The following is a 15,186-nucleotide window of genomic DNA, read 5'->3' as shown; positions in this document are numbered from 1 at the left end:
TTCCGCATGTTTACTTATATTAGCTATTTTCTCCGATTTCACGCATAGAAAATAAGATTTTCCGTATTTTTTATCCGTCGGCCGGATAGCTTGTATTTTCGTAATTTAGACGTCGCTGCTTCTTGTATTCTGGAGAGAAAGCAAACAAAAAAAGCAAAAAAAAAAAAAAAAATAGAGGTGAATTTGTGGTGAAAATATTTATTTGCTCATTCAATTCTTCAATTCTTCTCATTCAATCTTGTAAATTTTTACTTATTGTGTAAACAAAAAACAATTCAAACAATCCTTTTAGAAATCCCAAGTCCCGACTCTGCAAATATCTCGATTTTTATTCACGTGATTTTAATATCAATCATCAATTTTCGTATTTACCTGATTTAAAAGTTGCGCATTGCAATTCTTATTTACGCTTTTTAAATATCGTACATTATGACTCGGATTTACGAGATTTAAAAATCTAATATCGTGTTTTGTATTTTCGCATTTTTAAAATCGCGATTTTATTATCAAACATCGATTTTCGTATTTACCTGATTTAAAAGTTGAACGTTGCGATTCTTATTCAGGCCATTTAAATATTGCGATTCTTATTTACGAGATTTAAAAAGCCAATTTCTCGATTTGCATTTACGAGCTTTTAAAACCCTATGTAGCTACCCGAGCTTAAAATCCGATGTCGTGATTTATTTTTGCGGTTGTAATATCGCGCGATTTTAAAATTATGCATCTTGATCTAAAAATTACGCATCATGATTTGTATTTTCGCATTTTTTAAATTCGATGTAGAGTTTTATATGCACGTGATTTAAAAGCCTCATATCGGGACTTATAATCACATGGATTACAAGTTTAAACAAAAATTAGACAAAAAAAGTGTGATTTATTTATATATATATATATATATATATATATATATATATAAATATTTTTGGATTTCCTCTTTTTTACTTTCTGACTACTCTCATCCCTGAATATAGAAGATTTAAAAATACTGAGAGTGCAGAATTTGAGTTTTTGCTAAAGTTAATTTATTATCAGCAAATTTGTTTAATTTTAATGTAACTGATGTCTTCTAACTTGAATAAAATAGTTTTCTGAATTTAATAACTATATATAATTGCTAAATTTTATAACATTGTTACATAAAAGGGTGCTCAGAGCTATTACTAAAATTATATTTGGAGACTGCTTTTCAATATTAAATTACATGATAGTATAATGCGTGGACCAGTAATATTTTTGATTGACACTAAAGATAAATCCCAGGACCTCGAATATAGTTTATTAGTGTAATTCTAGTGCAGTGTTAACCAATTTAAAACTTTACATTGATAATATACATAAAAATAAATTTTAATTCAAGCAGGAAAAGGAAATTTTATATTTAACGTGTTAACCTTATTTTTTATTAATTAAATTTTGTTACTATTATGTGCCTATTAATTTAATTCTGTTACTATTTCTATTTTGCCAAATTTATAAGCAATATTCCCTTAAGGAATTATTTTATCAGCAAAAATATTTGAAAAATTGGATTCTATCTGTGTGGAAATTTCTAGATTTAACCTATTACTTAATTTGGGATCAACATTTAAAACTATAAAACTCACAAACAGTTAAATGAATTTAAATTTCAAAATTCGTAAAGTTTTTTTTTCTTTTTTATTAAAATAAATACTATATCTGTACATCATTTTTATTTCAGTCTGAAGTTTTATCTCCTGTTCCTATGGTTGTTGAAGAGCCAAGTTGCAAAATCGTTCCTGATGAAATATCATTCTTTCAAATTGGTATTGTAAAAAATGTCAGAGATGGTGTCAAGAATCGAGTGACATTAGTTAGTATTATTTAACATTATGTTATTACAGCCAAACCTCCAAAGAACAGCCACATATTTATTTATGGACTGACCATTTTCCATATGATTTTCATTAGGGGTAATCTCTGAACTGTGGTTTCTGAACAGCGGTTACCTATTGTTACCATAATTTTTGTTTCAGGTTCCATCATAGACAACTTTTTCTGCTTTTACATCCTTAACTTACTATAATTTTAAATGCTAACATTGCTAAACAGATTGCCCCTCAGGGTTCATTATATTTCAATCATTAAAGAGCAATTTTTGGAGCTTCTACAGGTGACCTGCGTCTTTCATGGGTGATTTGCATGATAATGATCTTGTCCCAGCATTCACGATGAGCTGCAATTAATGTCGAGTCATCCTTCGGCTTTCATTCTGTACTTTTCGAATAAATCACTCAATCCCAGTTTGCGAGAAAGATGTAATTTATGCATGCTTCTGACCAATATTTATTGACGCATGTTAATTTGTCTTTCTTTAAGCTCTAGACACTGGTAAAAATTTTTGATGAGAACTGTAATAAATAGAAAATTGAAACATGAGTGATAATTGCTAACAAAAAATCCTTACATTGAATCATGAATCAAAGTCATTGTGAAAAGTGAAAAAGGAATAAGTGCGCATAAATTAGTTTCGCTACATGACTGTGGAAAAATGCAAATTAATAACATTTAAATAAAAAAAAAAAAAGTAATCCTTATTGGATAAGTATTTTAGTGGATTGAACCTACTTTTTGGGACTAGTTTGGATTAAGAATTTTCCAGAATAAATCTTCTATTAGTGATTTTTTTAATATTTTTAATGATTCATAACTCAGAATAGCAGCCTCTTCTTAACCTCTTACCTAGGCAGGGTCAAGTAAGGGACTGTTCTTCGGAGGTGCTACTGTATATATTTTATTAAAGAACTTATAGTTATAATTTTGTCCTGCTGTTTATTTTAAGAAGTATTTAATTTAATAATTTTGTACTGTAGGAAACATCTGGTGGATATTTTAGGTTGCAGATACCAGAAGTTTCTATTTCAAATACAGGTAGGGATTTTTTCATTTATATGCTAAGCATTTTAAAATAAGCTAAGCTTTCTGCAAAATAACTTAAACGTTTTTTTTTTCAGTACACAAATGTTTGCAAGCCTTAAAATTTGTTTTGAAAAATGAAGTCTATACTCATATGTTTGTGAAGTGGTATTGTGCAAGAAATGCTCCAGGACCTAATGATATGACTACTAAATCAGAACTAATAACATTTTTAATTTGTTTATTAAATTTATTGGGTTATGATGCAGATAATGTTATACTGGGAAACTGCAAACAAGATTCTTCAATAGGACCCACACAAATGAAAAAGCAGAAAACTCACGAGAAAGGTTGTGATGAGGTATGTAGTTTATATAGTAATGTTGGTTAAAATTTTTAATATGGATATTTTTACTAAAACTCAGAAGTCATTCAAAAGTTTAACTGTTTTATTGTCTGTTTTTTTTAAATAAAGATGAAACCTATTGATACTTATTTTTGCATAATAAATAATTCTATCGTAAAAGTTTGAAAATTGTACTGAATATAATTTAAATATTTTTTTTTCTGAAATAATATGAGTAAGGAGTTTTCGTATGCCAGACAACAACAGTTTTACTCAATGATTTCTCACAATATTTTAAATATATTTCTTGAGAGAAAAACAATATTGTCTTTAGAATTAATCGAACCATAGTAGTATGTTACGAAAGAATATGTTAAAATTTTTACTTAAATATTATTAAAATTTTGTTGTTATTTAAGTTATTGCATTATTATTTATTAAGATTTTTTCTTTAGGACTGGATGTATCTTGTATCTGAAAACCTTCATAAACAGAATGTTGAGTTTAGATTATTAAATCAGCTGGCCTATTTTTCAAGTGTTCCAATTGAAAAACGCCATATTGATAAATCTGGACTTCTTTATAAATATATGGCACAAATATTATTTTCATTGCATTTGGTATACGAGGTATGTTTTTATTTAGCAATATATGGTAGAAATATATTTTGAAACACATTACACCTTAACTTTTTTGAAAAAGTTTATTTTTTTAAATTTAGTGTTTCTTTTGTTTAATGTTCTTTGATTTGTAATATAATTTTTTTTATCTTATCAAGAGTAATTTAAATTCTGGTTTCATTCTTGGAATTTTTACTTGGTTTCAGATAAATATGACTTTTATTATATTAAGGTCAAGTGGAGTTTTATGTAAAAAAAAAAAATAATAATATTTTTTTTACTAACAAATTTAAAAACTATAAAGAATTTTCATAATCACTTGGTTGTACATCATGCGAAAAAAAAAAGAATACCACCCTGAATAATTTTTGATCTAATGATCAGATCTTAATGTTCTATGACCCAATCTTAATGGTTCGAGGGGATGACCTCAAATATGCTAATTAATAAGTGCAGACAATATTTTAAGTTGCAAAATACGACACAAATCAGTACTTTCTCTGAATAAACATGCTATTTTTTTTGACAGATTCAGATTTCGGACCCCCCCCCCCCTCCCGAAAAATAGAAGATAGCCGCAATTTGGGAAATATGGTCCCAATAGTTTGATCAGAAGAGTGCTCCAAAGTTTGGACCCCTTAATGTTTATTTTATTTTTTGTGTATTTCGCTATACCTCGAGAACTTTTTAAGCAAGTTAAAAAAAATTTGCGCGCAATTATAAAATTTATTTATCCAAAGATAATTAATTCCATGTGAAAAGTAACTTTTAGCAAATATTTATTAATTTTCATTATTTTACTTAATAATGGTCAATCAAATTGTAATTGTAAGGTATAAAATTTTTTTGCATCATTTTGAAGAACATAATTTTGCATGGCAAAATACAAAATTTGAGCAAAATCAGTTGAATAGTTCCTACAAAATGGAATTTTAAATATCTGACTTTTTTGAAATTCAATTTCTCAGGAACTATTTGACTGATTTTGCTCAAATTTTTTATTTTGCCTTGTAAAATTATATTGTTAAAAATGATTAAGAAATTTATATACCTTACAATTCAAAATTTTTCCGTCCATTATTAAAAAAAATAATAAATATTTACTAAAAATTATTTTTTGCGTGGAATTATCTTTGGGTAAAAATTTTTATTAATGGTGTGCAAAATATTTCAATTCGTTTAAAAAGTTCCCGAGATATAGTGAAATATGCAAAAAGTTAAATTAATATTAAGGGGTCCAAACTGTGGAGAGCTTTCCTGACCAAACTGTTGGAACTCAGAAATCCAAATTAGTCGAATAAAAGGTATGCTTATTCAGAGAAAGTAAGTTATTGTTTCAGATTTTGTAACTTAAAATATCGTCTGCACTTATTCATTAGCATATTTGAGTTAACCCCTTCAAGCCATTAAGAGTGTCCTAGAACGTGAAGATCCGATCATTAAATCAAAAGTTATTCAGGGTGGTCAGTTTTTTTCTTTCTTTTTTTTTGGCGACTGTGCATCTCGAATATCAACTTACACGGGGAAATATGGACTCTTAACATACAATGATGATGAATGTTGTATAAAAAAATTTGTGATAATATTTTAATATTTTTTACGTGCAATTCTGATATGCTGAATGCCAATATTCACTGATGTAAATTATAAATAATGATATTTAAGAAAAAGAACTTTCTCATCACTCTGCATTAGTGAATGCAGAGTGTAATAAAATATTTAAAAAGGCTGTTATGGTTTAAATTTAGATTACCTTTTTTTCTTTCTTGATATTTACTTACTATTTATAGGATTGTAAACTGGATGTCACTTATTGGGAAGATTTATCGCCAGTTTGCAGTTTTCTTTGTGAATTAGCAAGGCAAGTATTTGAAATTAAATTTTTTTCCCCAACAGCTATGGAATTATGTGTTTTTAATAATTTATTCTGATATATGCAGTAAGACCCACTAGTTTAATGAGGAAAATGGAGATTTTTGTTTAGCACAATGTTATAAATGTATTAGCATGTACTCTTTCAGTTAGAATTTTATTATTCTTATATATAACAAGGGAAATAGTTTTTGAAGCATGAAATAATAATAAACTATTTTTAAGTTAAAAACAAATGGTTCACTACATATAGTGACTAAAAATGTAGTAATTGGAAAGGAGTAACTTTTCTTAAAAAATTGGCATGTACTAGTGTTGCAAAGTTATTACAAAATATTGGGCAGAATACAAATACAAAATATTCATACCAAAACAAATGCAAACACTATTTTTTTTACATAAATTATTAAATGTCGAAATTATTAATTAAATATATTCGCTCTTCTCAATAAAGATTGTCTAGATGTAATTCATATAAGCTTTTCTTTAAATATATTTTACTTTCAATTCAAATTGAGTGTTCAGATTTAACAAGGATTTTTCTGTTATGCTCTGTTTACCCCTAGAATTAAGTTTAATTACTAGTGAAAACTTCTGCAAGATTTAATTTTCAAAAATGTTGTAAGTTTTTTATGCTTAAACTTATGTGTTTGCAATTCCTTTTCTGATATCTCAAACGAATGTAAATATAATAAACATGTGACAGTCATGTAAACTTTTTCTCAACAAAAGTGTGACTTAGAGTGACTTAGCAATTTTTGACTGATTTCAAATTTAAACAGTGATAAAATGAAATTTAAAAATCTAAAAATCATATTAGCCTTGATTAAGATAAAAAATAATGACTATTAAAACAATCTAGAATTACTTGAAGAACAGTAGAATTGGATTAAGGTTTACAGCACTAAACTTAATATAGTAGATTCACTAATAAACTGAGTAGATTATTTCCAGTAGAAAATTTGTTTTATGTTATTCATTAAAGTAAGTAACACCTTGTGAAATATTCCTTGAAAAATTAGACGAAGGTAAATGATTTTTAAATTGAATAATGATTGTCACTTTTTTATTATTTTCCATATTTTAACCCATTTTTATATTGTTTCTTTTTGCTTAATTTTCATAGTTGCAGTTAATGCCTATCTACATGCGTCCGTGAGCATGGTTTTATCATAGCGATGAACAGCAAAAAAATTATCTGTATTGTGCTTGGGAACTAGGCTCAGAAAATTTTTACTCAGAATTCATATTCTAGTTTAATTTTAGCTTTCGCAGCATAGCCTCATTTTACTTTTGTGTCATTAAATTATAATTGATTTAACCAATATTGCTTTTACCATGACCTTTAACATAATTTTACAAACAATTAAATTCTTCTAGCCTCTTAACAAGTAAATAAAATTTTATAATTAAACTTTTGTTTTTATAACTGCCAAATATTACTTAGTATTACACTCAAATTTAAATTTCTTTAGTTATTATGTTCTGAATCGGAAAAGATTATTTTATAAGGGAAAGAACATTTCAAGATATTAAAAACAAACCTTGTTTCAGATACAAGTAACAAAAATTATAATTCTTATTTTAGAATTTCACGTATTAGTTTTTTTAACGACTTTTTAATATTTTAGTAATTACATTTTGTTTTTGTTCATATTTTTATAGAGTAATTGCCCTAAAGCAATGTAAAAGTTTCAAATAAAATTAAAGGTATGAAAGAAATTTAAAAATGTAGTTTAAAGTAATTTTTTAAAAATTGTGCAATAAAAGTTCACATGTAGTCCACAAATACTTGTACCTCGCTCAGCTAAAAAGATATGCATTACTTAACCCATTTTTAAGCCAAGTATAGAAATTTATAAAATGTGGTATTATTTTTATTGAAATATGCTTAAATTACATTCATTAAGACATAAAAAAAAAGTTTTGTGTATGAAAAATAATATTTTATTTAAAAAATAAAATGATGTGTTTATGTAACACTGGCCAAATCGATAGACAAACCATTTACTTGAACTCTAGTTTTTTGTGATATATGATTTATTTTGATCTTATTTACAAAACTTGCAACTTTAATCCATATAAAATCATATGATTTATCTCAAATGGAATAATTATAGATTGGCATAAAATCAAATTTGTTAATGACCATTTAAAGTTAAAACACTAGCATAGTTTAAAAATTTCTCTACAAAAAGTATTTACTTGAATTGAATCATTAATGTTTTATGATGTCTTCAGAACCCTTGACAATAGCAGTGTTAATAGAAAAATATTTATTGAAATTGTGGGTTATGCAACTTTGGTCAAAAATAGGTTAATTAGATATACATTCCTACCCCAATTTGAACTAAAATTAATTTATAAGAAAGTAAGGTTTTCATGAAAAACTGAGTTGACTAACTTTTCCCTTTTTTGTAGTATGTTTATGGCAATATGATTTGTTGGATTCGACATTTAGTTTTGATCATAATTTGGAAGAAAATAGTTGAATTTTCGATTTCAATAATTTTTTCTTCCTGTTATCCTTAATCTCAGCCTTTCATCCCTTCAGTGGGTCGATAAAATGAGTACCAAGCATGCTTGGGAACTAACACTGGGGGTTCCGCGTTCGGCTGACCACCTGACCGGAACATATGCTCCTGCACCCCAGAGCCCAAGGTCAAGAAAACTGAGATGGGCACAGTCGGCCTTGGCCCTCTTAATGGGCTGTCGCGCCACTGAGTTAGTTAGTTAGTTAGTTATCCTTAATATTTTTTGATTTTTTAATAATTGTTCCATGATATTTTAAAAATGCTGTTAAAATAGATTTGTTAACTGATGTATCCAAAACTTTGTTAATAGAGAGCTTCGTCAACATAAATTTCTCGACCATTATTGGATAGACTTTCCAGAGCAATTCGAGTCTGTGAGCAAAAATATATTGCTACCAAATGGTATGGTTTATTGTTTTTTTTAAAACATTTCTCATAAATTTTTTAAAAGCATTTTCTAAAATTTTCTTACTTTTAATTTTTCATATTTTGCTATTCTATTATTCAGTTTTAATTTTTCTGATAAAAACAATCACAATACATGGTACAATTTTGAAATTCCCAAAAAATTATACTTTTAACCAAGTTATGAGTACAAGTTTCTTTAAACTGTTATTGATTTTGAAAAAATATTTAGAAATAAATATTAAACACCCTCTTTTTAGAAATCAAGAGATCCTAAATGACTATGCTATCTTGTGCAATTGAAAATTGCTTTAAGTGTTTAGGAATTTATGATGCTTTAGAATGTATTGCTATGTAAATGTTTTATTTATAGTTTGTGCATTAAAATTGTAAACCATAATTCCTTACCACTTTTTCTAATAATATTAAATTATAAATATTTGTTATTTCATAAAAGCAAAAAGGTGTTATGGTACCTTTCTAAACCTTGTATGTATACATATGTGAAAAAAATTTATTTTTCTTAAAGACAAGTGCAACAATGCCTGTCTGTCTTATTTAATTAGATTTTATTACATATCAAACAAGGAAAGATAATTATCATTCAATATGTTTATTTGTACAGAAAGTTAAAACATTAAAAAATACATGCGCAGTGGTATGTATTTTTAATGTTACATTAACCTACATACACAGTGGTTAGTGGTAAAATGCATCAAATTTAGAGATTTTGAGAAATTTAGTTATGCAGAGCATAAAAACGTAAGGAAAGCTTTTTGCAAAATAAAATAAAATAAAAAAGAATCAGAGTAATTAGATGTTCAAACTTTCATATGTTAAAATTAACCTTATTGTAATATTTAACTTACTTTCCTAAAATTTTTTATTATATATATTTATTTTCTATGTAAAACATAATTGACTGTAATCTTTTTAGAGGAGTTAAGAAAATTTGTATTGCCAGCATACCTGACTGTAGTCCCTTGTATATATCGCCAAATTAAATCATTTCTCACATCAGGCAGTCCAGATATGATATTTCCTTACATTCCAAATGTGACCAAAAGATTACAAGCTATTAATCTGGTAATAAATATTTTACATGTTTTGATAATAATTTTTACATACCATTACCATACATACCAATTGATTTTACTCCTAAACTAATTGAAGTTAGTAATTCTTACTGAAAGACCCAGATTCTATCTGCAATGGTATCTTGAAGACTACCATACTTCAGACTGTTAAATATCAATTACATGAGGGGAGTAAAGTTGGCTTGTGCGTAATGCTGCTATCATTGCTATCATCACAAGATTCAATCTCAAAATTGTGGAATCTTATCCTCTATGACGTCTTTGATCAAAAACTGTGTGTTGCAGGAGTATTTACTTCTTGTTTTATTTCAAATAAATTGAGTATCATATATACAAAATATTTTGTATAATATCTCCAAGTAGTAATATACAATAATTAATGCAGAAAAATTATAACCTGAATAATGCTATTTTCTATATTTATAGTATTGCAAAAAGAGCTACAACCTTATCAGGGAAAGAAAATTTGATTATTTGTTGATAAAAGTTGCTATATATTTTGGTTTCAAATAAAATTTTGTTGAAATTATTTTAATTATTAGAGCTTGCCAAAATTGAATTTTTCCCAGTTAAATTAGCTATGGTAGTTAGAAAACATTAATAGAAATTTACAAGTATTTGCAAATATTATTCTTAACTTTAATCAATTTATAACATTATTATTCACCTTCAATTTAATTTGTTAAACTTATTTTTTATAATTTATTTTGTAATTATCTGCTGTAATTATGAATTAATTTAATATTTCAGGTCTATGCTGTTCTTACTTCAGTTGATTCACCCATAAGTTCGGCAAATGCTTGTCTTTATAAATTAGTCACACCAGGTAAAATTCAGTCATACTTATTTCCTGCTTTTCAACTTTACTTGTTCAAGTAAACTTTGTTTAATTTGCTATTTAATTGATATATTTCACTACCTTAAGCAAATATCTTTATTTTAAATCTTTTTTTCTTATGTTTTAATTTTTTTTTCCAAAGGGATATTAGTCTAGCTTTAAAATAAATGATCAAAGGTCAAAATTAAGGGTGCATAATTTATTTTTATAGGCCTGCAATGAGTTTAGTTATATAGTCAATTAGGAATAACTTAATTATTCCTTAATTTAAAAATATAAGAACAATACAAAAGTTTATTTTTTTAGAAATTTTTTATTTTTATTTTATGCTTAAGGTAACTGCTGACTTCTTGAATTTCTAAATAAATTCTTATATCACTGTGTTGTATATCTGTAACTAACGTAAAAAGCATATGTTCCACCAGAGAGTTTTGGAGGAAGATTTCGGGAATTATTGCAGTCCTGTAACATTAGTCTTAACACATATTGTTTAACTTTTTTCTACGACATAGCAATATTGAGGTGATTTTTAAAATTGTAGTTAAATTTGTTGCCTTCAAAGTTGCACACGTTTGTTTTTGGAATATTACTCAAATTGTAATGAATAAATTAAATTGAGATTTTGTGCCAGTAAAGAGGGTTATTTACTTTCATTAGATTGTGAAATACTCACGTTTGAAAATGTTAGCTCATTAGTATTGAAATTCTCATTATTTATATAGATATGTATATAAATGAAAGCTTTATTTTTTTTCTTCTATAAAATTTCCTTTATTTTTAATAAAATGGCTTAGTTGATGAATGTTAAAACTATTTAAACAATCATGTTAACTTGATATATATTTTAAAAATTGATATTATACATAATCTTTAGATCCATTGCAAACAGAGATAATTGATGATAATGTGCTTCAATCTTGTTACATTATTGATAAGCATCCAAAAAAAGCTGCTGTTTCTCTTCTAACTAAGCTAGGTGAGTATATGTTTTTTGGAAAACATTTTGATTTAAAAAAAAAAGAGTTTTTAATGTATTTATTGTTTGTTTTTAAATACATACAATAAATTTTTAAAAGGTTTTACTGAAAAGGAAATCAATACTCTCCCGATTGGCATTGCACTTCCAATTAGAGATGCCTTGATCAAATGTTGGCATGAACCATCAGGATTGTGGACAAAAGATGTTTATGACTTAATTGGTAATTATTTGTAACTTTACTATTTAATGTGGAAAATATTTTGAGCCAAAAAAAGAGTGTGATATAGTTGGGAACCAATTATCCCAACTGTGCCATCTGGATATCATTCCAGATATTTTTATTATCACTAAAGAATAGCAATTATTAATCATCTATAACAGGGGTTTCTAATTTACATGAGGCCGGGAGCCGCAACTAAAAATACCAGTCAAATGGTGAGCCGCAACTTTATAAAAATTTTATATAAGACTCTTTTTATGTTTGAAGAAGCATTAAATATTACTGTCAGATTACTATCAAGTTGTACAAAACAAAAGTATTGAATTACAAGTTAAAATACGAAGTAGATTTTTACCTGAGAAATAAATTTTTTTGCACGGTTGGTATGTTAAATTTCACAGAAGCGAAGAAATTATGTTTTTTTTTTAATGAAAGAAAAGTGTTTTAAACTCGTATAGATTTTTAAGAAAATTGTCAGCAAAGAATGGCAACTTGTATATTTTTGTTTGCGAGCCACAATAAAAGGCTTCGTGGGTCGCCAGTTAGTAACTACTGATCTATAAGTCTGGTATTTTTTTAATTTTTATGTAGACCATTCAAAATGGCAAGAAAAATAGCAATAAAACAAATAAATTAGGTAAATTTTACGAAAAATAAGAAAATTAGTTTCAATCTTAAACCTTTGTCAACTGTATCTGCTGAAGATTTATTTTAGTCCTGTATTATTATTTATGTGTATGTACTTAAACATTCTAGAGTGTATTCAATCTTTTCATGGCATTTGTGAAGCTATATGTCGCAAAATTTTTTAAGAAGGAATAACTAATATGTTTGTTCATTGCATAGGAAGAAGAGATTTATCTTCTTTGCAATCCACTGAAAAAATCAAAATACCATTGCAAACAGTGAAACCCAAACAAGAAAACTCAAAAAATGGGTCTAATAAGGACAATGATGATGGTCTCAATCATGTTGACTTAGAAGTAAGATTTCTAATTTTCTACAAACTTTTTTAGTTTTATCAAATATAATATAATCTCTCTATCTCTCTCTATATATATATACAAAAATAAAAATTTTGTAACCAGTGTTGCTTCAGACCTTAGTTCTTTGTATATATTGGCATTGACAGACTCTCTGAATTTTCCATGTTTTCTGAAAGTTTTGAAGAACATCCTATTGAAAGTGCATTACATAATTTCTTTTGCCAGATGTTTGTTTTAAAATGGCAGGAACGTCCAAATTTTCCATTAAATCCTTTTGATTTTTCATTTTTATTAGAAAAAAATATTAGTATAGCAATGCAGTGTGTTATTTGGAGGAAAGAAAAAAGAAGAAATAAGAAAGCCTAATTTTGTTTAATGAGATGCCTGAGATTGTTTTTTCTTCGATGCACAGAATAGTGCAATAAACTTTCATTCTTTTTTTTTATTCACTTTCTTTTGTAACATAATTTAGAGGCCTGACACCCAAATATAAGTGGAGGCGAGTTTTGATTGCTACAAATAGGCATATATCTCTGCAAATAGGCTATTTTCAGATAGTATCAACAAGAAAAAATGTGGTCAGAAATTTCTAATTTTTGTAATAAGAAAAGTGTAGAATGTAGTTCAATGAGAAATAAAGTTTTTTTGTTTTTGTAGGTGGTAAAAGTTTCGAATGAGGATGAAATTTCGTAGGTTATATAATAAATAAGATATATTTATTTCAAATAATACTTCAAACTTGTGAGATAATGTTATGAAGACCTCTTCAAACATCTGACATTGAACAGATAACTTATTTATTTTTATCTATTAAAATAACTAAAATATACTCCATTTGCATCATTTTAGTTTACTTGCAGAGAATTATCCATAAGGCTTGCATTTTAAAAATCTAAATATTGCAATTTTGTGACTGATTTCCCTTCAAACATGTGTTTTATTTAGGGATCATTTTTTTAGTTCAAGAAACTTTTCTTTCAAAACTTCAAGAACTTTTTCAACTGACAAACTAAATCAATTTCATACTAAATTTAACTTATAAAAGTTTACGAAAACTTAGCTTAAATTTATTATCAGAAAATGCAAAAGAATGTGCAGTTGAATTCATACAGACCTAATTTACCTCCTAACTTAAAAAGTATGAAATTCCTCCCGTGGTTGGTAACCATTAATTTCAAGTATATTGAAATGATAGAACTGAAAAAGCTGGAATGAAATAACTGTAAACTTGTTACTTCAAAAGGATTGAACTAAGATTTAAAGTGTATTTAAAAGAACGAAGCATATGTTATTAAAAATTAGAACTGAAACTATATTGTAGCATATATATTTTAGATATTTCCTTTCATATTTCTTTTTGAATTTCAGGAAAGCAAACAGCTGAAATTAGAAGACAATCCATAATAATTATAATAATTATTTTTAACAAAATAGCTGTGAATTATTAGCCCATAATAAATGACTAAGATAATAAAGTTAATCAATTACAAATATAAGTCGTAATTTATTTTGACTAGATGTTAAATTGTCCATATACACAGTGCTTTTTAACAAATTTATTTGGAATTTTATATTTGTTTAATTGTTAATTTAATTGCAGGTTTTGAAATTGAGATTTGGTAAAGATCATAGAATTCATGATGTGTACAATATGCTCCAATCTTCTAAACCAGTCAAAATAAATTTGGTACAAAGACCTGAAGTCAGGTAACTTTTTTAATCTATATATTTTACAAAATTCAAAATTCAGTTTATTACTATTATTTAAACATGAACTTCGAATTATTTATAATAATTTTATTTTCAGTGATCATGAATTTATTGAAGAACAAGAACGTCATTTATATAATTTGTGCATAAGAACAATGGCCGCTACTGTTGGAAGGTGATAGTTTTTCTTATTTTGTATTTCCCAAATACTCACCTGTTATACACAATATTATTTGTCCAATTTGTTTTGTGAATTTTTATTTACATGTTTCCTATAAATAGAGTTAAAGTAATACTTTTTATTAATTATAATGTTATTCTAGTCACATATATCCTGATATATTCTTCCGTGGCTTGACAGCCTTGGGTGGGCCCTGGATTTTCTTCGGAATCTCTACATTTGGTGACTACTTTCCATTTGTGAAAGCCTAACCCAAGTTTTTTTTCCCATTTGCATTGCGAAAAAGACTATCTTACAGCATTGATCTCCATGCATTTTGTCTAATGACCAGTCCATTATTAACTGTATTTTGATGAATTTTACAATGTAAATCAATCTGATGAATTTTAATAAATCAATTTTTTAAATAAAATCCTGTAAAGTGCTAAATTACTTCCACTTACTATAAACTGTTTACCTGAACCCAATCTTCGGTAAATTTTTTTCTTATAAGTCCCCAGAGCCTCCATATTATGTAA

The 15,186-nt window shown here is 26.8% G+C and overlaps 1 protein-coding gene across 4 annotated transcripts in view; it reads left to right on the top strand.

Moving 5' to 3' along the window:
• The window catches only part of shtd (anaphase promoting complex subunit 1), a 74,508-nt gene that overhangs the window by 22,544 nt on the left and 36,778 nt on the right, over window positions 1–15,186 (top strand). For all 4 annotated transcript variants that reach the window (XM_043040202.3, XM_071187137.2, XM_071187136.2 and 1 more), the window contains 13 exons: window positions 1,706–1,837; window positions 2,838–2,895; window positions 2,979–3,241; window positions 3,682–3,855; window positions 5,637–5,707; window positions 8,563–8,654; window positions 9,595–9,743; window positions 10,505–10,580; window positions 11,467–11,568; window positions 11,669–11,791; window positions 12,638–12,774; window positions 14,378–14,484; window positions 14,585–14,662. In XM_043040202.3, the coding sequence (XP_042896136.2) occupies window positions 1,706–1,837; window positions 2,838–2,895; window positions 2,979–3,241; window positions 3,682–3,855; window positions 5,637–5,707; window positions 8,563–8,654; window positions 9,595–9,743; window positions 10,505–10,580; window positions 11,467–11,568; window positions 11,669–11,791; window positions 12,638–12,774; window positions 14,378–14,484; window positions 14,585–14,662 (1,562 nt within the window). The remainder of the gene's footprint in view (window positions 1–1,705; window positions 1,838–2,837; window positions 2,896–2,978; window positions 3,242–3,681; window positions 3,856–5,636; window positions 5,708–8,562; window positions 8,655–9,594; window positions 9,744–10,504; window positions 10,581–11,466; window positions 11,569–11,668; window positions 11,792–12,637; window positions 12,775–14,377; window positions 14,485–14,584; window positions 14,663–15,186) is intronic.

This window comes from Parasteatoda tepidariorum, chromosome 9 (assembly GCF_982258835.1).
Source record: "Parasteatoda tepidariorum strain Cologne lab strain chromosome 9, Ptep-v5.0, whole genome shotgun sequence".
In the NCBI taxonomy this organism is placed as follows: Eukaryota; Metazoa; Arthropoda; class Arachnida; order Araneae; family Theridiidae; genus Parasteatoda; species Parasteatoda tepidariorum.
This window is presented reverse-complemented; position numbering and strand designations above follow the sequence as displayed.